Source organism: Heloderma suspectum, chromosome 8, assembly GCF_057233095.1.
Source record: "Heloderma suspectum isolate Gila_16-S chromosome 8, 16-S_ref, whole genome shotgun sequence".
Taxonomy (NCBI): Eukaryota; Metazoa; Chordata; class Lepidosauria; order Squamata; family Helodermatidae; genus Heloderma; species Heloderma suspectum.
Window position 1 is genome coordinate 40,105,225 of NC_139465.1, and position 27,351 is coordinate 40,132,575.

A 27,351-nucleotide genomic window follows, 5' to 3' on the forward strand; every position below is an offset into this window, starting at 1 on the left:
TCCAACTCCCATCAGTCCCAGCCAGCATAGCCAGTGGTCAGAGATAATGGGAGTTCTAATCCAACATCATCCAGTGGGCAGAGGTTCTCCACCCCTACATCTGGAGAGTTACTTACACATATTCAACTGCCGGACAAAACTGGCCATATTGTTGTGTTTGAAATACTTGGGTAGTACCTCCTTTGCAAATCGACCCTGATCAAAAACATGGAAGCTGGTGCCATTCTAAAAGAAAAGGAGTTGAACAGGATTAGGTTACCTCTTCCTGCACATTATTACAAGACTCTACAGCTACACTGAGATTCTTCCAAAATATGAAACCAGAGTAATTACAAACTGTTTTTTTCAAACAAACTACTGTCTGAAATGGGTACACAGGTTTATTACTGCCACATACAATTAATCAGAAACTGAAATCCACCCAAGATCTCGCAAAATTCCTTGCATTGGAACACTCTTTAATACTTACTGATGTACATGTCCTTTTCAATTATCTCCCTGCTTTCTGGGGGTTAGTGCAAGGTCAGTGCAAATGGATTTACCACACTCTTTTGACAACTAAAAGACTGATATTATGCTCCTGGTGGAGTCCACCAGGAGAAGAGCCTTCAGTGTGGTGGCCCCCTTTCTTTGGAACTCCCTGCCTCTGGAAGTCAGGCAGGCACGAACACTGTGCTGTTTCTGGAGCCTTCTGAAAAAAACAGCACTGTTCCAGGAGGCATTCCTTATTTGACCAGTCATGGTTCTTATTAGTGTTCTGATTTTTAAAATAGCATAATTTTAATCTGGTGTTTTACTCTTTTTATCCTTTTACTAGTTTATCTCTTGTGTTCACCACTCCGAAATCTGTTCCAGATATGGAGCGGTATACAAATATTGTAAATAAATAAATAACTACGACAACATTGGAAGGATAAACACTCTGCTCCTATAATGCAATGGATTTAAGACCTGACGATGCTTTCAGCAGTTGACCGGGCGGTATATAGCCACCATTTGTGAATGGATACTTATAGGGATATTTGGTCTGCTTTTGTCGAAGCTTATGTATAATTCTTAGAAAGCTGTATTTTCATCTATATCTGTGATCTATAGAAGTTGGTGTAAAGCAGCACAACAGCAAAAGAACGAGGAGGCCCTAGATCCACTGTGGATGCAATCAGTTTTAAGGTAAAATGTATAAGAAAGATAGGAAGACTAAAAACAGAGTATTAAAATATATTCTAAGCTAAACTTTCCAAACTGCCACTCTGGGTACCCAGTTAACAGCACAGCTACTGATGAGGGCGGAAGCCAAAACATTTAGCTTAATATATATTTTTAATTATCTGTTAAGTCTTTTGATCTTTCTTACATATACACACATACACTTCATATGCGTGCATTGAAACTGATATCTTAAAATATATGTAGCTGCACTTCTTTCTCTTTTCCCCTTTTTTGTTTTGTTGAAATTTAACAATAAAAAAATATTTCTAACAAGTTTTTAAAGCTTTGGGTTATCAGGGAGAAAAATGGATGAACGGACATGGTTGCTGATGAAATTATTTCTATTTGTAACCTTAGCCTTTTTGCTTGACCTGTGACAGGAAAAAAAGGGCAGGTTTTGTTGTCTCTTGGTGGTGACAAAGTACTTGCTTTTCCCACCCACAACCCTGAACTGCGGTTTCCAAACAGTGCTTCTATTTAAAAGTGGGAAAAGTAATTGCTTGGATTTCAACAGCTGATATTAGGAGGGAAATAGGGAGTTTTTGCATATCACGCTAACCCATCCTCCCACAAGGGCAGGAAAGGACATTTGGAAGCTTTCGCTTCCACTTTTGCTTAACTGCAGTTTGTTGTGTCGCCCAGACTGGCAAACTGTGGCTAGTGTTAACTATGGTTAGTTTCAAACAACCCAACTTCAAGCCATGGTATCTGAAGCTGGCTTGTTTAAACCATAGTTAAGGTTAACCAGTTCTGGGTCCAGACAATACAGCAAGCTTTAGTTAATCAAATCCAGAAGCAGCCACGCAGGAGGAAGGAAGCACACGAGCCTGAGACTCATTACAGCTCATTCACACCATGCTAAAGAAAGCACCATGCCGCATGATGTGCAAACTGGCTCATAGCGATGCAGAGGGTTAAAGGCTAGACTAAGAGTCCAAAGCCCTTCCTAGAGTCAAAGCGTGTGCGTGCGCACGCATGTGTGCAGGAGGGGATGCGTCACTAGGTCCTACTAGCCATTCCACCAGGACACTTACTCTTTGAGAGGGCACGCTGAGCAGAAAATGTCTCAAAGGGCAACTGTGGATCTAGGCCTTTCTCTTAATTGCCAGTCACTTTTCCTGGCAATGGTGTTTTCAGCCAGGTGCTGTAGGGTGGCCAGGTCTCTTACTTTACAGAGGGGAATTCTCTGTTTTAGAGCTAGCAGGGGACAGTCCCCTATTTGAAGGTGTCCTTTATTTGATGGGCTGTCCAGTCCAAGTGTGGTTTATAGTGACACACCCACACCGCCTGCAAGGGCCTCAAAGTTGCCTGTCAAGAGCCTGCACCTGAATAGTACGCCAAGCAGGCACATAGATCACCTAGGCTCTCTTCTCCACTATGGTGAGACGTATTGCATTTCTATTTAAATTATAGTTATTTCTAAATTTGTGCCCATACCTATAAATTTGCATATGCAAATTGGTCCCCTCTTTTTTGGTGGTGCATTTCCTCTTTTCAGGTGATGCCTATGAGGCCATGCTAAGTGTTGGGTACTGTCAGGATACCAATATCTTGAGAAGTGAGGTGAAATAGTCCTACCTCTGGCAGTGGCCTGTCTCTTCTGGCTGCCAGACCTCCTCCCTAGAAGATTTTGTTAGGTGCCAGCACTATTCATGTCTAGGTGTCAGGTTAAAACTTTGCTTCCACCACCTGCCCCCCCCCCAGCCTTTAGTGGCATTTTGCGTTATTAACTTTGTTACATTAATGCGGACCCTTGTTTCGTGGCCTCTTTTGAGTCATAGCAGAATATTTGTGTTGCTTTTTTCATTATACTTTTATGTTTCAGTCTGTACTTCATTTTGGAGACGTTATGGTCAAAGTCCTTCATGCAGGTGGTATCTTGACAGCGCTCCTGGGACGTTGCCCGGACACCAGCACCCCAGGAGACACACTCTCTCCCACACACTCTGGGGGGAAATTCAGCTGCCTCCCCCAGACCTCCCATCACTCACTCCTAGAAGAGAGCTAGGCAGGCCTATCTCTCCTGCTGCTAGGCAACAACTCAAGAGACTTTCAACATGGACACTCTCTCTCTCCCCCCGCACACACACACCCAGCCATAACATAATTCTTAGACTTGCCCCCATCTTGAAAGTTTACACCACCCTTCCCCAACCTGGTGACCCTCCACATGTTTTGGACTTCAACTCCCATCAGCCCCAGACAACCTCCCCCAACCATGCAATCTCCAGATGTGTTGGGCAACTCCTCCCAGAATCCCTCAGTCAGGACAGCTGGCTGGGGAATCCTGGGAGTTGTAGCCCAGCACATCAGGAGGGCATCAGATTGTGTAAGACTGCTATGAGACAATGGGAAGGAATGACATCGAGGCTGGGCTATTAGTGAAATCTTTCACCAGTGAATAGTTGCCAGCTTTTGTTGGTGTAAAAAAAAAAATTGCCACTTGGGCAGTGGAGCCAACATAAGCAGAAGCTGCAGGGGCTGATGTACAAGCTGGGGAAAATCAAGAACAGAATATTGACAAAACTGGGTCGATTATAGGTGGAACCAAATCGAATAAGGCAAATAATAACAAACGCTTATTGGAGTTTCAGAGCCAGCCGCAGCTTATGTAGGGTCTGTTTACTGGAGAACTACCAGCTTCACTGAAGAGGAACCAGGCACTCTTGCTCGAGAGAGGAGGCCCAAGGAGAAGCAGCAGGGTTGCGACTTCTTCAGCACAATGCATATGCACGGCTGCTAAGGGGATAGCGGTGCCCAGAGCAGGCCCCTAATGTCATGATCACACCAGGCACTGGATCCATTCAGCAGCAACTACAGCCCCCATAGTGATGGATGGATGGATGGATGGATGGAACATAGTTCAGTGGTAGAGCACCTGCTCTGCATGTAGAAGTCTCAGGTTCACTTCCCAGAGTAATCAGATAGGGCTGGAAGAACTGCTACCTGAAACCACAGCAACCTGCTGCCAGTCAGTGTCAGCAATACTGGGCTAGATGGACCAAGGGTCTGCCTCTGTATAAGGCAGGTCCCTATGTTCACATGGCCTCAGATAAGGGCACCAGGCAGAAGCTGGCAGTCTACCAGTAAATTGCTGCTATTCATAATCCAGTAGTGGGAGAAGAACATGGTGTTACCAAACACAACATTAAGGCGTGGTTCGTCAGCGCTTGGGAAAATGGTGGCCCACTGTTGACCAAATGGCCTTAAGCAAAATTTAAATCAAACAAGATGTGTGTGTTGCAGTGAGCAGTGTGATGGACTTACACAAGGAAGTCCTGGGTTCAAATGCCCTGAGTGGAGCTACCTATTACAAGGCAAAGATGAGCAGCAGTTTAGATTTGCTACATATTGGATTACAGTTCTTGCCTGGCCTTTGCATGTTTCCGCTTTGGACTGCTCAATTATAAGAGGAACCAGTGTTTGCACTGCATGGGGAGTATTCCGGATTTTTAAAAAAACAGTATCTCCAAATTCAGTTGATTACAGACGCACACCCTTTTCCAGCACCATCATATATACTGGAGATTGCCACAGGTATAATTATGGATCTCCTGAGATTCAGACCTTGAGAGGCAGAGGGTGAAAGCTGCTCATCGTGGGAGCAATATTTAAGAGATGTTCCTTCCAGCTGCTCTCCAGTACAGTATTACTCCTCCATATGTTTACAAAATGTATTTATTAATACTCCTTTGGTAAATGATTGCTCTCTCCCACAAAGAGAGGATACCAAAACTAGAAGAACATCCTGGAAGAAAAGTTATTTTAAAACTTTAGGATAAAGGATGAGGGAAACAAGCCTGCAACTTTGGCTTCCCGCTTCTTACCCTGATATTTTACTCCTTGACTTGGAAACCTGGAGAAGGCAGCTCATAGCCTGAAACATGGCAAACCTAGCTATGGAAGTTGTTCCATGTTGCTTCTAGAGGGGGAAAATGCCATATTTATTCCATGATGGAGAAAAGGACATTGTAAAAGAGCTTCCTGTTTTGCTAGGATCTGAGTGATATACTCAGGTATATAGGAAGCTGCCTTATACAAAGTCAAACCATTGGTCCGTCTAGTTCTGTATTACCTACACTGACGAGCAGCAAGTCTTCAGGGTTTCCGGCAGAAGTCATTCCCAGCCCTACCTGGAGATGCTCAGGATTGAACCTGGGATGCTCTGCTCACAAAGCATATGCAATACCACTAAGCTACGGCCCTTCTCCATTGATGATTTTAGCAGGCACCTTGAAAAGCAGCTTATTAAAATGCATATATTTCATTTTTATACATATTTCACGAGATGCCTACACTGCTCTTTGAATGCATCCATAAAAACAGACGAAAGATGAGGCAGATTAGCACATTATGTAAGAACTCCGCATCTAAAATATCTGGGAGAATGGAGGATGAAAAGTGGTGCCAGGCAACGTACCTATGGAGAGCATCTAGTCAGGTCGTCAGATAGGTCACCATCAAACAAGGGTTTCCATGCTCAGTCTCAGTAACTAGGCAGATTCATGTAAGGCAGGGGTGGGCAACTTGTGGCCTGCCAGATGTTTTGGCCTACAACTCCCATCATGTCTTACCCACTGGGTATGCTGGCTAAGGCTGACAGGAGTTGTAGGCCGAAACACAAGTTGCCCACCCCTGATGTAAGGGAACCAAAAGGAGCTCTCCCACTCACCGTGGTTAGCAGAAAACCTCTTAAATAGGGCCTTTCCCCAGAAAGGTTTGGGAGTCTGGTTGGTAGGACAGCCCCTCCTACTTTGGAACACCTTGTCAAAGGAGACCTACCTGAGCCAACCATGCAAATAATATTTTTTTGTTCCAGTAAGCAGGAAACTTGGCATACAGTTTTTATTCATACATTGCCTTCTTGTTTTTTTATGAATTGAATTTTATCTTTTTAATGCTGTATCTGCATACTGCTTATATTACTTCCAGCTGTAGCTAGTGATCTATGAGAGGCTGCATCTGTCTTCCATTCACAAAGACTGCCTTGATACTTGTCAGGGGAAATTGTCTGCGAAGACGTGTCCATGTACACACATGCGCGTACAGACGTGCATGTGCACAGAGTCTCAATGGGTAAACGCACGATGAAGCCTAGAACAAACTAAGCCCGCGGGAAAGTGGGCTTAGCTCCTGGAATAAACTTTTGTTAGGTAGATGGGTTGGTGGATGTGGGTGAGCAGAAAAGAGCTAACAGTGAACTATGCCATAGCATGTATGAAGGCCAAACATGGCAGTAACTCATGAAGTCCATTCTTACACTCGTGTGAGAAAATGAGAAATATAGGAGAAAATTCTGAGAGTTCAGTTTCTCTGGCATCACAATTTCAATGCTAAATGTTTATGAACCACTTACATTAAAATGAATCTCTAAGCAATGTACAAAACAATACATTTTAAAACTTTTTAAAACTTTTATTTGACTTTTCACTAAAACGGCTTTAGTTACGTCTTTAGATTTGTCTCATTTTAGCTGGTTCATTCTTACATTCATTTAAAATAGATTTATATAATCACAAATCTATTTTAAATGAATTTAAGAATGAACCAATCAAAACAAGCCAAACCCAAAAACTTAAATAAAAAACTTCTGGTTGAAAGCCAAATAAAGTAAATGAGGTTTTAAAATGTTTTATATTGGAAAGCCTTGGAAGGACTCTTGAAAGGCAGCTAAGGAATGCATTAAATAAAAAATAAACCCAGAAGACAGCTAAAAAGAATCGCATCTTATTGATTTCTGCTTCTAACAGCAAACTCTGAAGCATTCACAGATATTTTCTCCAGATGTCCATGGTGTGCTTAACACCCACAAATCAATTCTCCTGTGATGAAACAGGTACTACAATTTGTACGCTACCAGGTAGATATAACAATGCCCAGTTGTATCTGTTTCTTCTGAAGTAGTTAATTTATGGTTTAAACCAAATACTAATTTGCAAAGCCATCAAGAAGCAGTTCATAGGCTATCTAAAAGGATACAGCAGGCAACTGAAAGCATCCTATGATCTGTAATTAAATCAATATAGAAGAAAAAATCATGTTTGTGTTTTGGGTCCGTGTTTCCTGTAGAGTCTACAGAGGGAAGGGGTAGGGCGGGGCAGTGGATTTCCTTCTCTCAAGAAGGTGGCTATGTAAAGATTTTCTTGAGATAACTGCATGGGTCAAACAACTCCAGGAGCAATTCTTTAGGAAAATAAAGCTGCAATTCTCTACGCATGAAAACCAACTGAAACATTATGAGAGCCAGTATGGTGTAGTGGTTAGAGTGTTGGACTCAGGGGATCTGGGTTCTAGTCCTAACTCAGGCCATGAGGCTCACTGGATGACTTTGGGCCAGTCACTGACTCTGAGCTTAACCTACCTCAAAGGGTTGTTGTGACGATAAAATGAAGAGGAGGAGGGCCATGTGAGCTCTCTTGGGTTTCTTGCAAGTGGAAAAAGGTGGGATATAAATTAATAACAGTAATATGCAATAAGTGGTGGGAGCCTCAACTGTGGACTGCAGAAGTTACACTGCCATGTACTCCCCAACATAAAAAGTTCCCCACATGTGCTAGTTTACTACATTAGATTTAGCACAGCCCTCTTCCCCCAATGGTTTAGCAAGATCCTCCCTCCGCAGTGTACTATTCAACTACATACAGCAAGCTTTTTATAGAATCATGAGCGTTGGAAGGGGCTCAAGCATTGTCCAACCTCCTGCCACTGCAGTGAAAGCCATAGGTACAGCATCTTTTATGGCTGGCCATCCACAGGGATGGGAGAATTTGCCAGTTTTGCTTTTTCCGGCATTTGAATATTTTAAATCTCAAGTTCTTTTTTCTCCTGAATATGAAGAACTTTGTGAATCTTCCTAAGTTTTCTAAAAAAAAAAAAAAACCCAAGTTCCCTCCCATCTGCACCAGTCAAATTCAATAGGTACAGCTATTCCCAGCAGGGAGAGGACCATAATGAACCTGCCTGCCATGTAGGTGTTAAACATGAGTAGCCAGTCAGAAAAAAGAGAGATGGAAACCCCCATTAAGCACTAACATGGTTGAATACATAGGGATTCAAAGCCAGGGCAAAGCACTCAAAGCCCTGGGCCTTGATGGACAAATCTATCAAGTCAGGTTTTTTGGACAATTGGTTTTTTCTAAAATCTCAAGATGTTTTCATCCCAACTGTGGAGAACTTTCCAAATTTTGGTAAATTCTCATCAAACCTGAACCAAAACGAAATTCTTAACCATCCCCAACAATCCAGCCTCTGCATAAAAACCTCCAATGGAGCGTTCACCACCTTTCAGGGCAGCCTGTTCCACGGTTAAATAGCTCATACCACTGGGGGTTCTTCCTAAGGTTTAGAAGAAAATCCCTTTCTTATAATTTGAACCAAATGGTGTGGCCGCTACTACGTGGAGCAACAGGAAACAAATTAGCTCCATCATCTACGTAAGAGATCTTCATATATTTGAAGGTAGGTATCTTTTTGCCTTTTCATGCTCTCTTCTCCAGACTGAACAGATGAGCCCTCACACACCTGCGCTCCGAAGGGCGCCGTCCAGAATTTCAACATCTCACTCCATAATCTGTAGATGGCATCTTACCAGGGAGTAAGCCCCGTGGAATGTGGTGGAACTTAGTTCTTCTAAGTAAACATGCACAGCATTAGTCTAGTATGTATCTGTAAAACCATTCTCTCTCACTATCCTAAAAGACTGAAGTTCGATTTCTAACATAGCCCTTGAAAGTTGCTTTGACAATGGACGTCACGATACCCAATGCCCTCCTATGTGCCTTCGAGTTAATTTTGTCATCCTTTTCAACTTCAAAACAGCAGCTAACATTAGCTGTACTCACAATACTCCAGCAGATAAGATGGTTGGTGTCAGGATCTTCTACCAGTGTCCACAGCTTGGTGAGAAACGCTGGTACATTACTGGAGTAGCCATCTATAGCCAGGGAAGTGGACGAATCCTGCATAGTTTTTGCAATGTGCCAAATACACTAGTACCATAACTTTGCCATAACAATCCTCTCTCTTTCTCTCTCTGCATGTGTCAGAGGGAAAAAGAGCCATTCAGTGGTCTGGGCAGAGCTGAGAAAACATCCTCCCACTTCCCCCAACAAGTCACATCAGCAGCGCCGTTGGCTCCTTTCCAAGCTCAGCACAATGTGCAGGCATGGGCAACCACAGGGGACAATGCACAGAGTGAAAGCACACCGTATTTGATCACACAATGCCTTGAATAAAGATGCAGCATCATGCAAAGAGAATACACTTGCTTGCACAAACACGGTAGGCCGGGAGGTCAGCAAACCACTGGAAAGAGGCAAGTGGGGGGGCACCTGTTAACTTGTCTTCTGCATACACAACCTGAAGGAAGTGGAGAGAAGCACATCTGCTCCAAGCCCTTCAGTCTCCAGTTGGTTCATTCATTCAGCTTCTGGGATGCCTTTCACCCAGATCAGGGTGGTTTCCAGCAGAAGCAATGCAGCATGAAGAATTCAAGCCATTAAAAATAAGCATTACAATAGATATAATACCCAGCAGCAGAGTTAAAAGTGTGCCATCTGTTGCCTAGTGGTGCTGTGCAAGGGCAGCAAGCATCATCCCAGGACTTGTGCATACCTCAGAGGGCACCCTCTCCCTCCAGTGGCCCTGCCTAGAGGCTACAACAGTTCCTCACCAGCCAGCCGTTAACTAGCTGATGACTGCAACAGCAAGATTGCTTATAAAGTAAGAACACACGACGAGCCCTGCTGGATCAGACCAAAGGTCCATCTTGTCCAGCATTCTGTTCATCCAGTGGACAACTAGCTGTTGGCCAGGAATCGAGCAAAGGGCTGGATGCACCTGATCTCGTCTGCTAAGCAGGGTCAGCCCTGGTTAGTATGTGGATGGGAGACTGCCTGGGAATCAGGCTTCCTGCAATGAGCAGGGGATTGGACTCGATGGTCTTGTAGGCGCCTTCCAACCCTATGATTCTATGATTTCTATGATAAGCAGGGCATGAGCACAACAGCACCCTCCCACCCATGCTCCCCAACAACTGGTGTGCATAGGCTTGCTGCCTCTGGTACTGGCAGTAGCACATAACCATCAGGACACTGACAGCTTTTTCCTCCAGGACTTTGTCCAGCCCCCTTTTAAATCCATCCAAATTGGTGGCCATCACTACATCCTGTGGTAGCAAATTCCATAGTTCATGCACTGTGTCAAGAAGTCCTTCCTTTTATCTGTCTTGAATCTCCCGCCAACCAGCTTCACGGGATGACCCCGAGTTCTAGTAGTTTGAGAGAGGGAGAAAAATGTCTCCCGGTCCACTTTCTCCAAGTAGACATCCTAATTATAGGCAAAAGGGAGGGGAATGCCACAATTGTGTCTCCTTCCCCGCCCCTCAAAGCAGCTGACATCCACGCACTGAATATCGTCTCTGGATGGTGGCTATATGCGTCAGCTCCAGTCAGTAGACTACTAGGTCTGAACATATAGAACAGGGGTGTTGAACCTCTTTCGGTCCAAGGGTTTGAATTCCATTTCAGAGAAACTCTCAGGGGCCGCCTTCCAGTTGTGGGTGGGGCCAAAGGCAAAAGCGGGAGGGCAAAAATACCAGCCTATTTTAACTTAAAGCTCTCACTGCCAGTAACTAAGCCTTAGCAGAGGCATTTCAGCTTTGCAGAATGGGGGTGGGGGGAGTGCATAAAAGTCAGGAAACTACCCAATGACCAAGGCAAAGAAAAAAAGCAATCTTTCCCTGCCAACTTCTGTCATATCCTAATGTACCTGCTGTAGCACCAAATTGGGAGTACAGAAAGTTTCCTTCTTGGCAAGAGCTTTAAAAGTACAATAGCTTTAGGCTGGTGGGGCTGCAAAAACTCTAAAAGGGGAACTTACAAATAAGCTGGCATCAACAGTGATTAGAAACAAACCTTCAGCCTCTTCTCCCCGCAACTTTGACTTGCTACTACAGTTGAGAATATGTTGCAAAGTAAGTTTGGGGGTTTCTTTGTATAAGCTTTTTACCTCCATAATCAGCAAAACTGCGACATAATTTGTATATTACATGCAAATCTTTATTGTGATAAGTTACCATGATCTCTGAATTATGATAACTATATAAAAGCTGGAGAATATTAACATCTGCAGCATATAAAATGTTTTAAAACAACCAGCATCCGGGGGGGGGAAAGACACTGATTTCAAGTAATAGGCCTGTGCCCTCACCATGTGGGATTATGGATTTAGAATTTAGTCGGCCATTACCGCTGCCCCCTGCCCTGGCTATTTTAAGATATGTCTGTAGCACAGCTCCAAAACAGTAGTGCCTCTTCCAGCAGTAGTAAATTACCCCATCTGTAGATAAATTTCCTTTACTTCCTTATACTCAGTAAGGAGTAAATAGCAGTAGAGTACTTCTAGGCCACTTACTCCAAAGAACGCTTTGCACTTGGGCTCCAAAATGACGGAAGGCACCCACATTGAGAGGTCAAGTCACATGACCTCTGTCATCGGCGCATCACAGAAGTACATCATGGATGACAGGGCATACCTTTTTAAGCCCGGGCAGTGCAGGAGGAAAGCGTCGATCACGTCTTGGCTGACCACACAGCTACAGTGGATCTCCTTCAGACGCACACACGTTTTGGCCATTTCTATTAGTGAAGAGTTGAGCTCAGCAGACGGGGCCGTGTAAAGGACCAACTTCTCTAAGCTCCGGCTGTAGATGTTGCTAACGAGCCTCACCAGATCTCCCGTGTGCGTAAAGGTGTTAAACTGCAGAGCAAGGATGGGGATGCTGGGCTTTAGGATCTCTGGCATCTTTCTCGTAGTGACCGTAGGAGCAAACTCCAGCTCTACACGAAGCTGCGGATGTCTCTTGCTGAGCCCGGCCCAAAGCTCTTCCGGGATGTCATTGTCCAGGCCTTCGTAGAAGATGTCCAGGCGCTTGAAGGGTCCCCTGTTTGGTTTCCCCAGTTCCTGAAACATACCCTTGGACAGGCTGGCATGATATATCCCCAAGGTAGAGAGCTTTGGACAGGCCCTCAGTACCTCAACAATTGTCTCTGGCCTGAGGATGATGACCCCGGGCGCGCGGTTGTTGATGAACAAGGTGCACAGGTTCGGGCTACTGCGTGCTATCATGGCAACAAGCCTGTTGTCAAGAGTAAACGGCATTTGCCGGAAGTCAATATACTGAAGGTCGATCCTGTCCGTGCCCTGGCAGAGCCTCCACACACTCTGCAGGATATCTTGGCCTGAATAGAAAAAAGGACTTTTCCCAAAGCACACAATACTCAGAGCCCGCAGTTTGCAGCTCTTCCAAGCCATCATATCTAGGATGTTGGTGATGTATCTCCGGTTTAACTCCAGGGACTGATCAAGTACAACCTTCAGGTGCTTGATGTGGCCCAGGAACGGCTGCAACCTTAGCAACATGCTGTCGTGGTCCTCTTCGCCATCCTCAGCATCACAACTGAAAGAGGATAGGGAGGGGATGGGGGGGGAGAAGTCATGACTACAGCACTGATAGAGTTTCAGCAAATGAAAGCTTTCAACATGTCCCCTGCGATGCTACAACTCACTCATTCTGGAAACAAACGTGAACCAGAAGACCCCGCAGCTGGGCCATCTCCATTCATGCAGATGAGGCGCCTTGTACTTCTTTCAGCCCGAGGGCTGAGCTCCATTTTGGAGAACTCTTGGGGGTTGCGTTCCAGTGGTGGGCGGGGCAAAAGGGGTGGGATCAAAAATGCCAAACATACCACCCTATTTTAGCTCAAGGCTCTTACCGCCACTACCGAAGTGTCAGGACAGACAGCTCAACCTTTGACAACGTAGGAAAAAACTGTGCAATCGCTGGGAAACCACCAAATGACCGGTGATCCGGGGAAAAGGGAGGGGAGGCAGGAGAAGGGGCCTGGCATCTGGGGTCCTCCAAGACTGAGGTTCTGCAGCCCTGATGTCAACTTTGCCTGAGTGGGAGGCGCCCCTTTGAGGTGATGCAAACAAAACCAAGCTTTGCTGCCGCTTATGGCAATTGTAACATTTCCGGGCCTATATCCATGGCCAGTATTTTGACCAGGGACGGCCAACTTTTGCATTTTCAGATCCACGGTCTGAAGCTGGAACAGACCAACCCCATCACAATGGTCCAATCTCTAAAATAAAGTTGGTAGAACTATTTATTTATTGCATTTCTTTCCTGCCCTTCTTCCAAGGAGTGCAAGATGGCATACATGATCCCCCTCCTTTCCATTTTATCACAAAAACCTAGTGAGATAGGTCAGGCTGAGAGTCAGCGACTGGCCCAAAGTCACCCAATGGGCTTCATGGCCGAGCGGGGACTGGAACCCGGGTCTCCCAAGTCCCAATCCAACACTCTAACCACTACACAACGTTGGTTCTCATAACTAGCAGGAAGAGCATCACTGACTCAAAGAACACAGCCATCATGGATTGTACAAGGCAGACATATGGATGTGCTTCACAAAAGGTCCCCCAAAAGGCAAGATTGCAGCAATCTTCAATCTTTCCAGAACCCAAAGAAGACAGGGAGGCCAAGAGCATCCAAAGACTCATTGCTTCTCTTCAATAACAGAAAGGGCCAAACTAGACAAGGTGACTTCCCATCCACAGGATCAGCAACCAAGCAAACTGCTTTAAAAATAAGCTTAAAAAATAGTGGGGATTGGGATGCCAATCCAGGTTGGGACGCTAGCCAGGGGCTTTAACCATTTGCCCCTCCTCTCAAAGCTGTCCTAAACTGGATTGAGACCCTAGTATTTGAATTGTGCAAAAGCTGCCAAGGGAAGCCTTTCTTCCAAGGCAAAGAGCAATGAGGGAAAAGCTAAAAAAAAATACTTCCGCCTGACCTGCTGCCATTTGTGGCCCGTTTCACACATGCAGAGCACCTGTAAGCCTTCCCCAACCCCCAAACAGGAAATATGGCCGCTTTTTTTAAAGGGGGGGTGTCTGCTCAGAAATAAAGCATGAGGGGCTTTCTATTATAAGCCAAACTTCATGCACCAGGTTATGCCTGTTAAATGCAAGTGCCCCTGTGGTGTAGTGGTTACCGTGCTGGACTGGTATTCGGGAGATCGGGGTTCAAGTCCCTACTCTGCCATGAATCTCACTGGGTGACTTTGGGCCAGTCACTGACTCTGAGCCTAGCCTACCTCACAGGGTTTTTGTGAGGATAAAAGGGAGAGGAGAACCATATACACCATCCGGGTTTGCAGCAGGAAAAAAGGCACGATATAACTGTAATAACAAATAAATTTTTAAAAATCCATCCAATTTTTACTCTTTTCAGGCAAACCTTTAGCCAATGTTAAATTTCAGGGTTCTAGAATTAACCTCCGTAACCAAGCTGTTCAGATGTATTACACTCATACGTTATTAACTATTTCCTAGTTTCTGTTGCCCGTCTAATACAGTAATAGCAAACAACCGAACAAAGAAGGAAGGGTGTGCATGATAATCACCCCATTCTCACCTTTCAGTCCACCCTTAAAGTGAATGTGAGGAGACGTGTAAAGTACACATCTGTGGGCTCTGCCTTGGCACATGCAGCGGGAAACAAGAACAAAACATTAGGATACAATCCTATGGTCCCTGGGAAAGCATCCCAGGCTTGCTCAGAAAAACCTTCCAAGGTCGGAGACAGCGCTCTGACCTTCAAAAGGGGAGTCAGACTGCATCCTCACAGCCATCAAAAAGGCAGTCTAGGGAAAATCACCAAAGGCGGAAGATGGGGAGGCAAAAATCACCTCCACTGCTCCTTCTGCCCTGTTGTCTTCAGCCTGGCAGGGCACAGGAATCTTGGAAGCCTCCGAGTTCGGAGGCTTCCAAGCAGCAAGGGCACAATCTATAAGACTGAGCCCTTAAGGGTGCATTCCTGTGCATGTTTAGACAGCACATGCATAGGATTGCACCAATCTAAAAAACATGCATAAGATTGCACCCTTAAGCACTTTGGTTCAGCGCTCAGTGCATAGACTTAAGAACACCGATCATGTGTGGGTCCTGAAGGAAGAGACAATGCAATAACCACTGCAGAGGCCTCACGCCGACCAGATACATCAAGATTTGGGGTGAGGGCCAGCTTGTGCAGTCTGGCTTCCTGCTCCCCATCTTCAGTCAATGTAGATTTGAAGGTGAGAATAAGGCCATTGGGAAGTGAGGCTGAGAAAGTCAGAGGACCCTAGAGATGGTAAGTAATAAACCTTTCCATTCACAACACTAAAACCATTTTTTTTTTTTTTTACCATTGCCTGCACCAGGAACGGCACGCCTCCGTTCCCTTCTGCTTTTAAACTAACCATGATTCTTTGTTATATTCGCGCACAGGGGAACTCTTGATTAATGTAACAATGACTTAAACCAGGATCAAACCATGGTTTAAGATCTTGGCTTGTTCTGAAACCAGAGTTTATACTAACCCTAATTTCCCAAGTTCAGACACAAGGAACTCTGGTTAATTTATATAAAATATGGTCAAAACCAGGCCAACAGGATCCTAGAGGTGTGGTTCGTACTCCAAAATTGGATCTAGAAGCGAGACTAGACAGAGAGAAGCAACTTAGGGCGCAATCCTATGGCCGCTAGTCAGCGGCTAGACAGCCATAGGATAGGTCAGTTCCCAGTGAACCGACCTTCACCCCTTCCTGCACTGCCTTGTAGGCAGTGCGGAACAGCCCCGAGCTGTTCCAGTGCGGAACAGCCCCCGTGTTCCTTGGAAGAGGAGTATGGAGCGGCGAAAATGGGGCATACCTGGGGGTGTGCTGGGGCAGGGAAGTCAGAAATCCAGCATGACACATCCAACATGTTGTCCGGCTGCCACTTCCCATGCTCTGACCTCCCACAGTTAGACAGCCGAATAGCTGCAAATGCAGGGTGGCGGAAGCACGGAGGGGACGATCCCCCCTGCGCTTCTCCTGCCCTGCATTGGATAGGCGGTCACCTCCAAGTTCAGAGGCGGCTGTCTATCCTGGTAGGATTGCTCCCTCTGTGACTGAAAGGAGAGGTTATTCCAGACATAGCATAAGGCAAGGGCTCCCAGCCCTTTTGGGTTGGTTGGCGCATTTGGGTTGGTTGGCAAATTTGGAATTTTGAGAGAATGTTGTGGGTCCGCTCACAAAATGGCTGCCAAACTCTCCATTCCCCAAAGGCAAACTGGTGAGACTAAAAGGGAAGTAACTTGCCCAAGAACCTAGTTACAAGACAAAGATGGGGTGTGAGCTCCAAAACACAAACCCACTCTTTCGAACCCAAATACTGGTGGCCCTAGAGGGGAGCACTTCACTTTGAAGCATATCAACCTACCAGTTCTAGTATTTTTTAAAATCTTAACAAAATAAAAACCAGGAAGGGTAGGAAGTCTGGTGTGCACCAAGGGAGGTGTCCACAGCCGCTACATTGGAGACTACAGGCATAAGGCATGGAAACAGGGACACACAACATAAAGGGGATAGTTAGCAAGCTAAGTGAATGATTGACAAGTTCCTGTTCAACTCCACAACCAGCCAGCCCAAGAAGCTGCCTCTCCTTACCTGATCTCTGTAAAATTCCAGACAGAACCAGTAGAAACCACAGCAGCCCAGTTCTTGCACACATGTGAGATGGTTTGCCGGTCTCTGACAGGCAGGAAAGAAAATATGTGAGCCAGGATTTCTTCTGGGATATAGTTCCAAATGCCCCCGGTAGGGTTAGGCATCTTCCGGGGTGATCAGCTGCAACTCTCTCCTCACTGAAACATTGCAATCAGAGATGAAAGACCGTCAGCCTATGAAATAAATGCCAAAGATCACATTCCAACAGCAAAAAGCAGGAAATTCTCTCAATAGTTGAAGTGGTCTCCTGTAAAGGACCGGGCCAGCCCTACCATTAGGCAGAGTGAAGCAGTGACAGCCTCAGGTGACAGATGCTGGGAGATGGCAGCAAGGTCCTGGAGAGACCTGAGTGACATGCGCCCTGCTCTATGCACCCTAAGCAAGCCTGCTGCCTTAAGGTGCAGTGGAAGATGCTGTCCGATTGTCGGTGCTGAAGCAAGATTCAGCTGCCAGGCCAATAGGCTCTTGTACTTGGAATGGGAGGGGCGCCATCTTGCCCTTCACCTCAGGCAGCAAAATGTCTTGGGCCACCGCTGGTAAGGGACCACACAGAGGGCAAGTCAAACGTCTTGACACACAGGAATGAGGAAATGTGAGTTTACCACAAGGAGACAATTTCCCAAGACCACTTTTATCATGTGATGAGGAGAGGAAGTATCTGAGTTTAACACCTCCTGATGTTCTGAGTTTCCAGCTCAAAGGCTGGAGGTCTGTTTTCTAGGTCTTCTGGTTGCAGTGCAAAGAAGGGCACAGAGAGGGGAGAAGGAACAGCTGAAAGGTGCAAGAAGAGAGAATTTGCAGGACAGAGGAGTAGACAGTAGTACTGTGGGTGGAGTGAGGGCAGGCCCATGAAATAGACCGGTGCTGAGCCTCAGGCCAAACCTGACCCACCTGAATGAAGTACCAGTTCAGCCTTTCACCCACAATCATTTGGTGGTTTCCTGGCTTTTACGTGGGTTTTCTCCCCTATTCTAAAATGTTGAAATGCCTCTCCTAAGGCTTAGTGATTGGCGATAAGAGCTTCACATTGAAATATGTGGGTACTTTTGGTCCACCGCTTTGGCCCTGTGCACAACCGGAATGCCACTGCCCCCCCCCCCCGCCCCCCAGAGCATCTCTGAAACTGAATGCGGACTTCGGGCTAAAAGAGGTTCAACACCGGAGAAAGACATTTTAGGGGACAGGATCTAAATGGCTGCTTCGTAATGAGGAAGAGGCACTGATGGACCAGTTAAGACACAGACACACACACACACACACACACACACACAGTGTGGCCCCTTAAACACTAGAACAGATTTACTGTGGCACAGAGGATCAGAGCCCATGTCATCAGATGACTGAGGTGCTAGCCTCTTCCTAGGAGATGCCCAGACATGGTTATAGCAAAAAAACCCACCAAACCTACCCATACGCTACAACCAACACCTGAGGCGCTCTTCTAGGTGCTCTCTGAGGGACATTTGGAGGATGGCAGCAAGAGAGAGGACCTTCTTAGTGTTGGCCCCCAATAGTGGAATGCTCTTCCCAGTGAGGTCTGCCTGGCACCAACATTGTCATCTTCTCTGCGCCAGGCTCAGACTTTCCTCTTCTCACAAGCATTTCACAGTACATGGGGTGTTTTAGTTTTTATCAGATCCTGGTAGTTCTACTTTTAATTTTTTTGGCTTTTTAAAACTGCTCTAAATATTTATTCATTTATTACATTTATATCCTGCCTATTTTCCTACTCAAGGAACCCAAGGCGGTGTACATAGAATTATAGAATCATAGAATCACAGAATAGTAGAGTTGGAAGGGGCCTACAAGGCCATCGAGTCCAACCCCCTGCTCAATGCAGGAATCCAAGTCAGAGCATCCCTGACAAAGGGCTGTCCAGCCTCGTCTTGAAGGCCTCCAGTATGGGAGAGCCCACCACCTCCCCAGGTAATTGGTTCCATTGTCGTATTGCTCTGACACTCAGGAAGTTTTTCCTGATGTTCAGCCAGAATCTGGCTTCCTGTAACTTGAGCCCATTATTCCGTGTCCTGCACTCTGGCATGATCGAGAAGAGATCCTGGCCTTCTTCTCTGTGACAACCATTCAAGTACTTGAAGAGTGCTATCATATCTCCCCTCAGTCTTCTCTTCTCAAGGCTAAACATGCCCAGTTCTTTCAGTCTCTCTTCATAGGGCTTTGTTTCCAGTCCCCTGATCATCTTTGTTGCCCTCCTCTGAACCCTCTCCAGTTTGTCTGCATCCTTCTTAAAGTGTGGTGCCCAGAACTGGACACAGTACTCCAGAGGAGGCCTAACCAGTGCTGAGTAGAGGGGAACTAGTACTTCCTGGGATTTGGAAGCGATGCTTCTATGAATGCAGCCCAAAATAGCATTTGCCTTTTTTGCAGCCACATCACATTGTTGGCTCATATTCAGCTTGTGATCGACAACAATTCCAAGATCCTTCTCGCTCGTAGTGTGGTTGAGCCACGTATCCCCCATCTTGTAACTGTGCATTTGGTTTCTTTTTCCTAGGTGCAGAACTTGGCATTTGTCCCTATTAAATGCCATTCTGTTGTTTTCAACATGACCGAGCGGAGACTAGAACCCAGATCTCCCAACTCCCAGTCAACAAATGTTTGAGTGTTAAAGTTTGTATATTATGTTTTATCGTACCATGAACCGCTGAGAGCACTTTAGCTATTGGGCAGTACAGAAATGTAATAAATGAAATAATATGAAACCTAAATGGAAGAAGTACAGTGACATTTCTACACAGAACTCAAATACAGGTACTGCATTGAGTGAAGAAATGGGCTTTCACCCAAGTACATGACTGCAAGAGGTCTGGGCCTCCCTCGAGGATATTCCAGGCCCCTCTCGGGTGTTCAACTTGTATCCAAGGAAGTTTCTAGTCCATTTACTTGAAGGAGCCAAAGGAAAAACTGAGCAGACAGGCTTTCTCAGTCAGTCACAAACCTGCTCCCACCTGCCAGCCTGTGTCTGGCCAGTCCATGCAAAAACACTGGCCCATAAGCAATATATTTTTTAATTCCATTATAACTGAATCGTTTCATGCATTTTAGGGTACCACCTCGATTTAGGTTCTGGCCATTCCGTATTGATTCCTGCACACCCGCTCCAGTATCCCCAAGTGTCAGGAAGGTAGACTGGGACCTACGGGTCAATTGCCGATTTGTAGTACATCAGCAATGGTTTTCCGGCTCCCAAAGGTTTTAATACTAGCAAGGACAAGAAGACTCCACCATTCACATAGCATAGTATCTTTGTTAGGCCAGCTCGAAGACGATGAAAAAAATGTGCAAAGTTTTAAAAGCTTGCACATTTGGGGAATATCTTTGAGTTGGCCTAATAAGGGCGCAATCCTATTCAGATAGGTGGCCGCCTCCAAACTCGGAGAGGCACAGGGGGATCGTTCCCTCCGCGCTCCTCCTGCCCTGCCTTTTCTGCTAGACAGCTGATTTCGGCTGTCTAGCCGTGGGGGGGGGGCAAGCGGGGGAGGAGGCTGCTGTATGACGTATTGGATGTGTCATACAGGCATTTCTGCCCTGCCCATCCCGGAACACCCCCAGACATGCCCCTTTTCAGCCGCTCCGTGCTCCTCTTGCAAGTGCGGATGCCGCATGGAAGGGGGGGGGTCAATTGTCAGGGAACCGACCTCAGAGCGCAGGTTCCGAGGTCAGTTCCCGGAAAACGAGATATCCTATGGCCGTCAAGCCGCTTACTAGCGGTCATAGGACTGCTCCCTCCAGGTATTAAACTATATGGATTTTTGAATTTTACTTATGGCCTATAAGGCAGCTTTTATTTGTTTGAAGACTCATTACATTATACTGTTAAAATCCTTGATCTACAGTAACTCAGAAGTAGATTTGTAACTGTGAATGCCAACATGTCAGTATGTGGCTTATGGGGTTCAACAGGTGGGTCAACACGCCCCAAGCCACTGTTCTGGAGTAGCCCCACCTCCAAGCCACTCATTCGCCCAAGCTCTGGTTGGTGGACTTCAGGTTTCTTGTAAAAGAACACCGGCAGCAAGTACTTCCTGAACAATCCTGGTTCCATACAGGCACCATGTAATTTCTGTTCCTGGTTTATAGGGGTGGGCTCCATTCAGGCTTAAAAGATCAAATTTGGCTTTTGCTAAAACCCTGAGACCCAGTATGGTGTAGTGCAGGGGTCGCCAAAGTGGCACCCACAAAGCTCTCCACTCCCTGCCCCCTTCAAAAAAATTGTTTTCATCAAAACCTTGAAAAATGGTTTTCCCCTTCCTGGTCCTGGACTTGCCACAGATCAGTTGTCGGCAGGCAGGCGGAGAAGGAAGGAGTTGCTTCCTAGCCCCACCCAGTCTCCTACCTACACAAACCTTTGCTCTCTTCCCATTTTGTCTCTAACCTCACTATTTCTCCCCCTCAACCCCTTCCCTTGCTCTTTCTTCCCTGTCTCTAGCCTACTTCTTTCTCCCCCTTCCCTGTCTCTAGCCTTGCTCTTTCTTTCTCCTTTAGCTTGCTCTTTTCCCCTCCCTCCAGCCTTGCTATTTCTCTCCCATCTTTAGCTCACTGTTTCCCCCCTCCTAGACTTGCTCTTTCTCTCCCCACCTTGCTGTTCGTCCCTCCCTGCCTCTAGCCTCACAATTTCTTTCCCCCCACCCAATCTTTAGCTCACTGTTTCTCCCCTTCCCAGCCTCTACCCTCACTGTTTCTCCCCATCTCTCTTTAGCTCACTTTTTACTAGCCAGGCCCCAACAGCAGCCATTATGTGAATAGCCACATACTCTGTGGTAGCCATTTTGCACTGGTGCCCACAGCAGTTTCTCAAATTCTTAAATGTGCCTATGGGTCCAAAAAGGTTGGGAACCCCTGGTGTAATGGTTAGCGTGTTGGACTGGGACTCAGAAGATCCAAGTTCTAGTCCTGACTCAGCCATGAAGCTCACTGGGTGACTTTGGGACAGTCACTATCAGCCTGACCTACCTCACAGGGTTGTTGCTGCGAGGATAAAATGGAGAGGGGGGGACCAGGTGAGCTGCTTTGGGTTTATTGCAAGAGGAAAAAAGACGGGATATAAATGTAGTAGTAATAATATCTACCAACCAGCTCTAATTGAAAAACAGTGATTCAGGAGCTAGACATGCAACTAGAATTAAGGAACAGGCAACCTACGGGCACGTGCTCAGCCCAGGAATTTGTTTTCAGCCACAGAACTGAACACTCGTTTTTTTTCAGCCACAAACTTGCTCCTGGTTTCCCCCCACAAGCATTTTTCATTTCAGTGGCTTAATTTGGGGTGGAGGAACCATTTTTCATTTGTTGCTATTGTTAAACAATTGGAAGTTGGAAACTCTTGGCAAGCTACAGAAGATCACCCAGAGATCTACTTTCCGTCCACCCCCGCTGTACTAGAGTTAAGTGCGATGTTCCCTTGAGAATCTTTTGCAAGCCAGTTTGAGAGCCTGGGGGGGGGGGGGAGTGAAGCAGGATATATTAATTATTTTAAACAGAAAGAGAAGCAGATCCCGCAGACCTGAGGTCCGTCCACACTTGTCGCTTGCGGGCCTAAAGTAAACCCTCTGGCTACAAGTGTAAGAAAAGGTAGAAGTACGAACTCCGCACAGAAGGCAGGACTTTGGAAACAACCAAGCAGAAGGTGAGGATGGGAAGGGGGCCGAGAAGAACGCAGGCAACAAAAACACAGTCACAACCAATTAATTCACAATTACTCACCCTTTCCTTCCCTGCGGCAGCCATCGCCGCCTGCCTAATCACGGCCTTCCCCAAACTGGTGCCCCCCAGAGGCACTGGGACTGCAGTTCCCAGCATCCCCCAGTGGAGGCTGGGAACTATAGGCCAACACCTCTCGGGGGCATCCAGTCGGCCGGGGGGGGGGGGGCAGCTTCATGGAAAGACCAGCCCTGAGCACCTTCACCGGTTAACCCCTGCGGGGCCGACTTCTGCTGCAGGCACAGGAGCAGCGCGCCCCGCGATCCGTTGGCAGCCCCAGCAGGAACCAAGCAAGCAGGGGCGCCAGGCGCACTTGGACAGCACCAAATTAATCAACAATGACTCTCCCTTTCCGGACGCTTAAAAGTCCGTTCCCTGAGGCGGCCACCTGCGCCTGCCTAAACCACAGCCTTCCCCAAACTGGTGCCCTCCGGAGGCGTTGGGACTGCAGTTCCCAGCGTCCCCCAGGGGACGCTGGGAACTGCAAGCCAACGCCTCCCGAGGGCATCCAGTCGGGTGAGGCCAGCTTCCTGGAAAGACCAGCCCCGAGCACCTTCACCTGTTAACCCCTGCGGGGCCGACTTCCGCTGCAGGCACAGGAGCAGCGCGCCCCGCGATCCGCTGGCGGCCCCAGCGGGAACCAAGCAAGCAGGGCGCCGGAGCAGGACCGCTCCGCTGCAGCGCGCGCCCCTTCTGTGGCTCAGGCGCGCGCGGCGAGGCGCAGGCAGGTCTCCGCGCCGGCAGGGCAGGGCAGGGCAGGGCAGGGCAGGGGCAGCCGCCTCCGCTGCAAACGCGCCTCGCCAGCGGCGCCTCCCCGCGCTCCTTTTCCGCCCGCGCTCCACGTGGCTTTCGGGCGGCAGCTGCCTGCCATTAACCGCGAGCCGCGGACGGCTCCGCAGGCAGCCGGAGCTGCGCAGGCGTGAGCCCGGGGAAGCGCTGCGTTGCTGCCCCCCCCCGGGGGGGGGAGGAAAAGAGAGAGTTAACTCTTTCACGCCCGGGGGACCTTTGAGGGTCCAGGAAAAGGAGAGGAGAAAGGGAGCGCACGGAATGCTCCGGCCGGATCGACGTGATTAGTTCTGTGCCCCGAGGGGGAGGAAGAAGGAGCATCCTTCGAGGCGGATTTCCAGGGCAACTCTCCCCTCTCCACAGGCTGCAACAAATACCCCCCTCCTCATCACCACCACCACCACCACCACCTCCCTCTGCACGGCAATTAAGCTCGGGGGGAGGGGAGGAATCCATTGGGGTGATCTGAGTCAGGGCGCAAATTAATTGGGACAGTCTAGGGCGCGATCCTATGCATGCTTAGACGGAGAAGCCCACTCTGGGGGCTGCTGGGAGTTGTAAGCCTGTTCTCCGTCTAAACATGCATAGGATTGCGCCCTCAATGGATCTGAGAGTATTGGGATGGGAAAGTAATTCGCTGGCTTCGCCGCCCATGAAATATAAATAAATACATCCCAGTAATTGCTTCTGCGTTTGCATGTATAGGTCTGAATCGACATATGCACATTTTTATGCAGATTGGCTTTTATGCAGATTGGCTAGGCCCCCAATCTTTGGGGGCGCAACCCTATGCATGCATAGACAGAAAAAAAGTCCAGCATGCCTCAGCCAGCACAGCTTGCTGGGGGTTGTAGGGCTTTTTTATGTCTAAACATGCATAGGCTTGAGCTCCTAAGAGCCTAGCAACACCCCTGGATGTGACTTCACTGTCTAGACACCTTTCCCCTGCTCCCCATTACTCCCCCCACCGCCTTTTACAATATCTTGTCTGATGAAGAGATCTGCGGATCTCAAAAGCTTGCACATATTTTTTGTGATCTTTTGCTTGGCCTAATAAAGATATTACAGCAACATGGATTTTGGAAATTATTACTGGCTTTGTTTAATGCTTTGTCCTCACCTTTTTCAGTTATCAACATTAAAAACGGTGTTCTGCTTCCTGTTATTGAACCTGCTGCTGATCACAGTGAGGCAGGCAGGAAGAGAAGGAAAGAGTTGCTTCCTGGTCTTGCCCAAACGTCTTCCATCCACACAGACCATTCCCTTGTGCTCTTTAGATCCTAAGAAGAGCCATGGTGGGGCAGGCCAAGGGTCCGCCTAGTCCAGCATTCTGTTCACACAGTGCCTAACCAGCTGCCCACGGGAAAACAACAAGCAGGACATGACTGCAACAGCACCCTCCTGCCTATGTTCCCCAGCAACTGGTGTCCATAGGCATACTGCCTCTGATACTGGAGGGGTAACATATAGCCATCAGGACTAGTAGCCACTGATAGTCGCCTCCTTTTTCCACTCCCAGCATCTCACCTTGCCATTTCTCTCCCCTCTACCACTTTGCCTCACTATTTCTCTCTCCCCACCTCTTTACCTTGCAGTTTCTCCCCACTCCTAGCCTTGCTGTTTCTCTGTTTCCCTTATAGGGTGTCTCTACATTAAGCAAAAAACCCGCAAAAACCCACATCCTTTCCAGAGCTTCCTGCTTTCGGTTTCTTTGTGGGATTAGGGAGGGCTCCTTTACACGGCAGCCACGTGGTTTGAATTGAGCGAGTGCCTTTGTTGTAAGAGCGGAACACGCTCGCATGTTCGTTTTCTAGCTGGACAATGGATCACACTAGACACAGGTAAGGCTTCTGGATCAGAACAGCTGTTTATTGTGAGGCTCACAGGCACTCTGTCAGCAAAGGGGAAGAGAGCCCTGAATGTTCAGTGGGGCGGGCTTTTATACAGCGAAATACGTCACATATAGGAAAGTGCTCTAGCAGCCGCATTACTTAGAGGCATTCACAGTCTGTTATCTGAAAAGGGGCTGAATGTTCTTTCCCTGGACATAGTGGACGCTTGCCAACTACTGACACTCAGTTACTGCACAAAGTACAATGTTATCAGCCCGCAGCACAGTGTGTGAGCTGCAACTCTGGGGAGGAGTCTTCACTCCCCAGCAATTCCCAGGACAGACTGCTGACAGGCTGCAATCTGCTTCTCACGAACTGCGCTGCCAAAACAACGTGGGCTAGCGTACAAACATGGAGCAACTCTGGTTCACACTAAGCACAAGCACACGCATCTGTTGGACACCTTAAGCAGATGTCACGGCACTCTTATAACTGCGTTGCCATCCTGGGGTACACATAACACATTAGGGGTGAGGGTTAAAGGATTCTTTCCACACCTTCCTCCTTCCCTGGTATGTGTACAAATGGCGGGCGGGAGGGAGTCTTGTTTTCGTGGCTTAACTTCTGCTGTATTGTTTTCTCGCAGCCCCAGGAAACCTCTGACTGACTTCTGAGTAGACATAAAATGTAAGATTGTGCTGTAAGCCTGCAACCCCGGCACACTTATATGGGAGTAAGCCACATTGAACTCAATGGGACTTACTGCTGAGTGGACATAAGATCACCCTGCAAGTCTGCAGCCCTTGGCACACTTACTTGGGAGTAAGCCCCATTGAACTTAATAGGATACTTAGAAACAACAGAGGACGTTGCTTCTGAGCTTGGTGGGGTGGGGGATCAGATGTGTCTCCCTTCATTGCAGGGAGGCATTTTACCCTCTTCTCTCTCCAGTGGAGAAATGCAGAGGCAGGAGTTGCAAACCACAGATGATTCTTGCCCTTGCGCTGGTCAAATCTCATCCTGACTGCGCCCCCAACAACTGAAAACAAACACCCACAGCAGGCAGACACAGTGGTTTCTTCCGCTATTGGAGAATTTCACAGGGAGGTCACGGTGGTCCTGTTCCGTGGGCTGGAAAAAATACCACCTTTTTTGTGTTTGGGGAAAACACGAGATAGGCTGGGGGAAATAGCGGGAGACACCCTTGGAGGGTAACGGCGTCATCTAAAGAGCCCGCAAACTTCCAAGAGAGAGCCATCTCAATAGCAGGATAAAAGCTCCGTGTGATGAACCCCTTAGTCCCTAGCCTTGCTCTTTCTCCCTCACCCCTTTTATCTCACTGTTTCTTGTTCCTCCCAGCCTGTAGCCTTGCTCTTTTTCTCTCCTTTCCCAGCCCCTTCTCATGTGTGTGTACACACACACACACACACAGCATCTTCCAGGGTGGAGGCTAGGTGGCAGAGGAGGAAGTGGGAGCATCAGATGGGGAATGAAGTGAGCTTAGGTTTGAGGTTGGGAAACCTTTTTGTTTCCTTTTGGTGCCGAGGGCATTTTCCTTTCCTTTGGAGCTGGAGAAAGGTGTGTGTGTGTGTGGATAAAATGAGAAGAACAGTCTTATGTAGGTCTACTCAGAAGTAATTCTCATTTTGTTTCATACCCATTTAAGGTTGCATGAGACTGCAACCTCAAATGAGTATTTTGTTGTGCTTCTGTGGGGTCAAATATGTGGATTAGCTTTGGCGTTCCCCTGCTTCTACTCAGTTGTTGTTGTTCATTCAGTCATGTCCGACTCTTCGTGACCCCATGGACCATAGCACGCCAGGCCTTCCTGTCCTCCGCTCTCTCCCAGAGCGCGCTCAAGTTCATTTCTACTCAGTTACTTAGATAAATTACTTGTCTTTTAACCAGCCAGACCCCCACAGCACCCATTATGTGACTAGCCACATCCCCTGTGGGATCCATTTTGTGGTTGTGCCCACAGCAGTTTCTCAAATGCCCAAATGTGCCCATGGGTCCAAAAAGGTCAGGGACCCGTATAGGTTCACTCAGATGTAAGTCCCATTTACGCTGCATAGGACTTACTACTAGCTGCAATTCTATACAAGTCTATTCAGAAGTAGGTCCGATTGAATCCAGTGGGACTTACTATACCAGGTAAGTGAGAATAGGATTGCAAGGTTATTTAAATAAGATATTCTGTCTTTTTAAGA

The 27,351-nt window shown here is 47.3% G+C and overlaps 2 protein-coding genes across 2 annotated transcripts in view; both read right to left on the bottom strand.

Moving 5' to 3' along the window:
- The window catches only part of HSF4 (heat shock transcription factor 4), a 34,483-nt gene extending 25,283 nt beyond the window's left edge, over positions 1-9,200 (bottom strand). Inside the window, exons 1-2 of the mRNA XM_084812051.1 lie at positions 9,051-9,200; positions 117-225 (exon numbers count right to left, since the gene is read on the bottom strand). Of these exons, the coding sequence (XP_084668177.1) occupies positions 117-225; positions 9,051-9,173 (232 nt within the window). The 5' untranslated portion in view covers positions 9,174-9,200. The remainder of the gene's footprint in view (positions 1-116; positions 226-9,050) is intronic.
- A 2,047-nt stretch (positions 9,201-11,247) lies between these two features.
- On the bottom strand, positions 11,248-23,367 carry LOC146339059 (F-box/LRR-repeat protein 8-like). The gene is made up of 3 exons (XM_084812451.1): positions 23,083-23,367; positions 16,746-16,942; positions 11,248-12,667 (listed from the first exon to the last, which is right to left on the bottom strand). Exons 2-3 carry the CDS (start codon positions 16,907-16,909, stop codon positions 11,686-11,688), a joined length of 1,146 nt encoding a protein of 381 aa, XP_084668577.1. The 5' UTR covers positions 16,910-16,942; positions 23,083-23,367; the 3' UTR covers positions 11,248-11,685.
- Between the last annotated feature and the right edge of the window lie 3,984 nt (positions 23,368-27,351).

What these genes read in the sequence shown, in the direction of transcription:
- LOC146339059 (XM_084812451.1), bottom strand. Translation starts at nt 16,909, where the DNA reads ATGCCTAACCCTACCGGGGGCATTTGGAACTATATCCCAGAAGAAATC. An exon ending in TGGAATTTTACAGAGATCAG is followed by an intron (nt 12,668 to 16,745) that starts GTAAGGAGAGGC and finishes ATCCTCTTTCAG; the next exon opens with TTGTGATGCTGAGGATGGCG.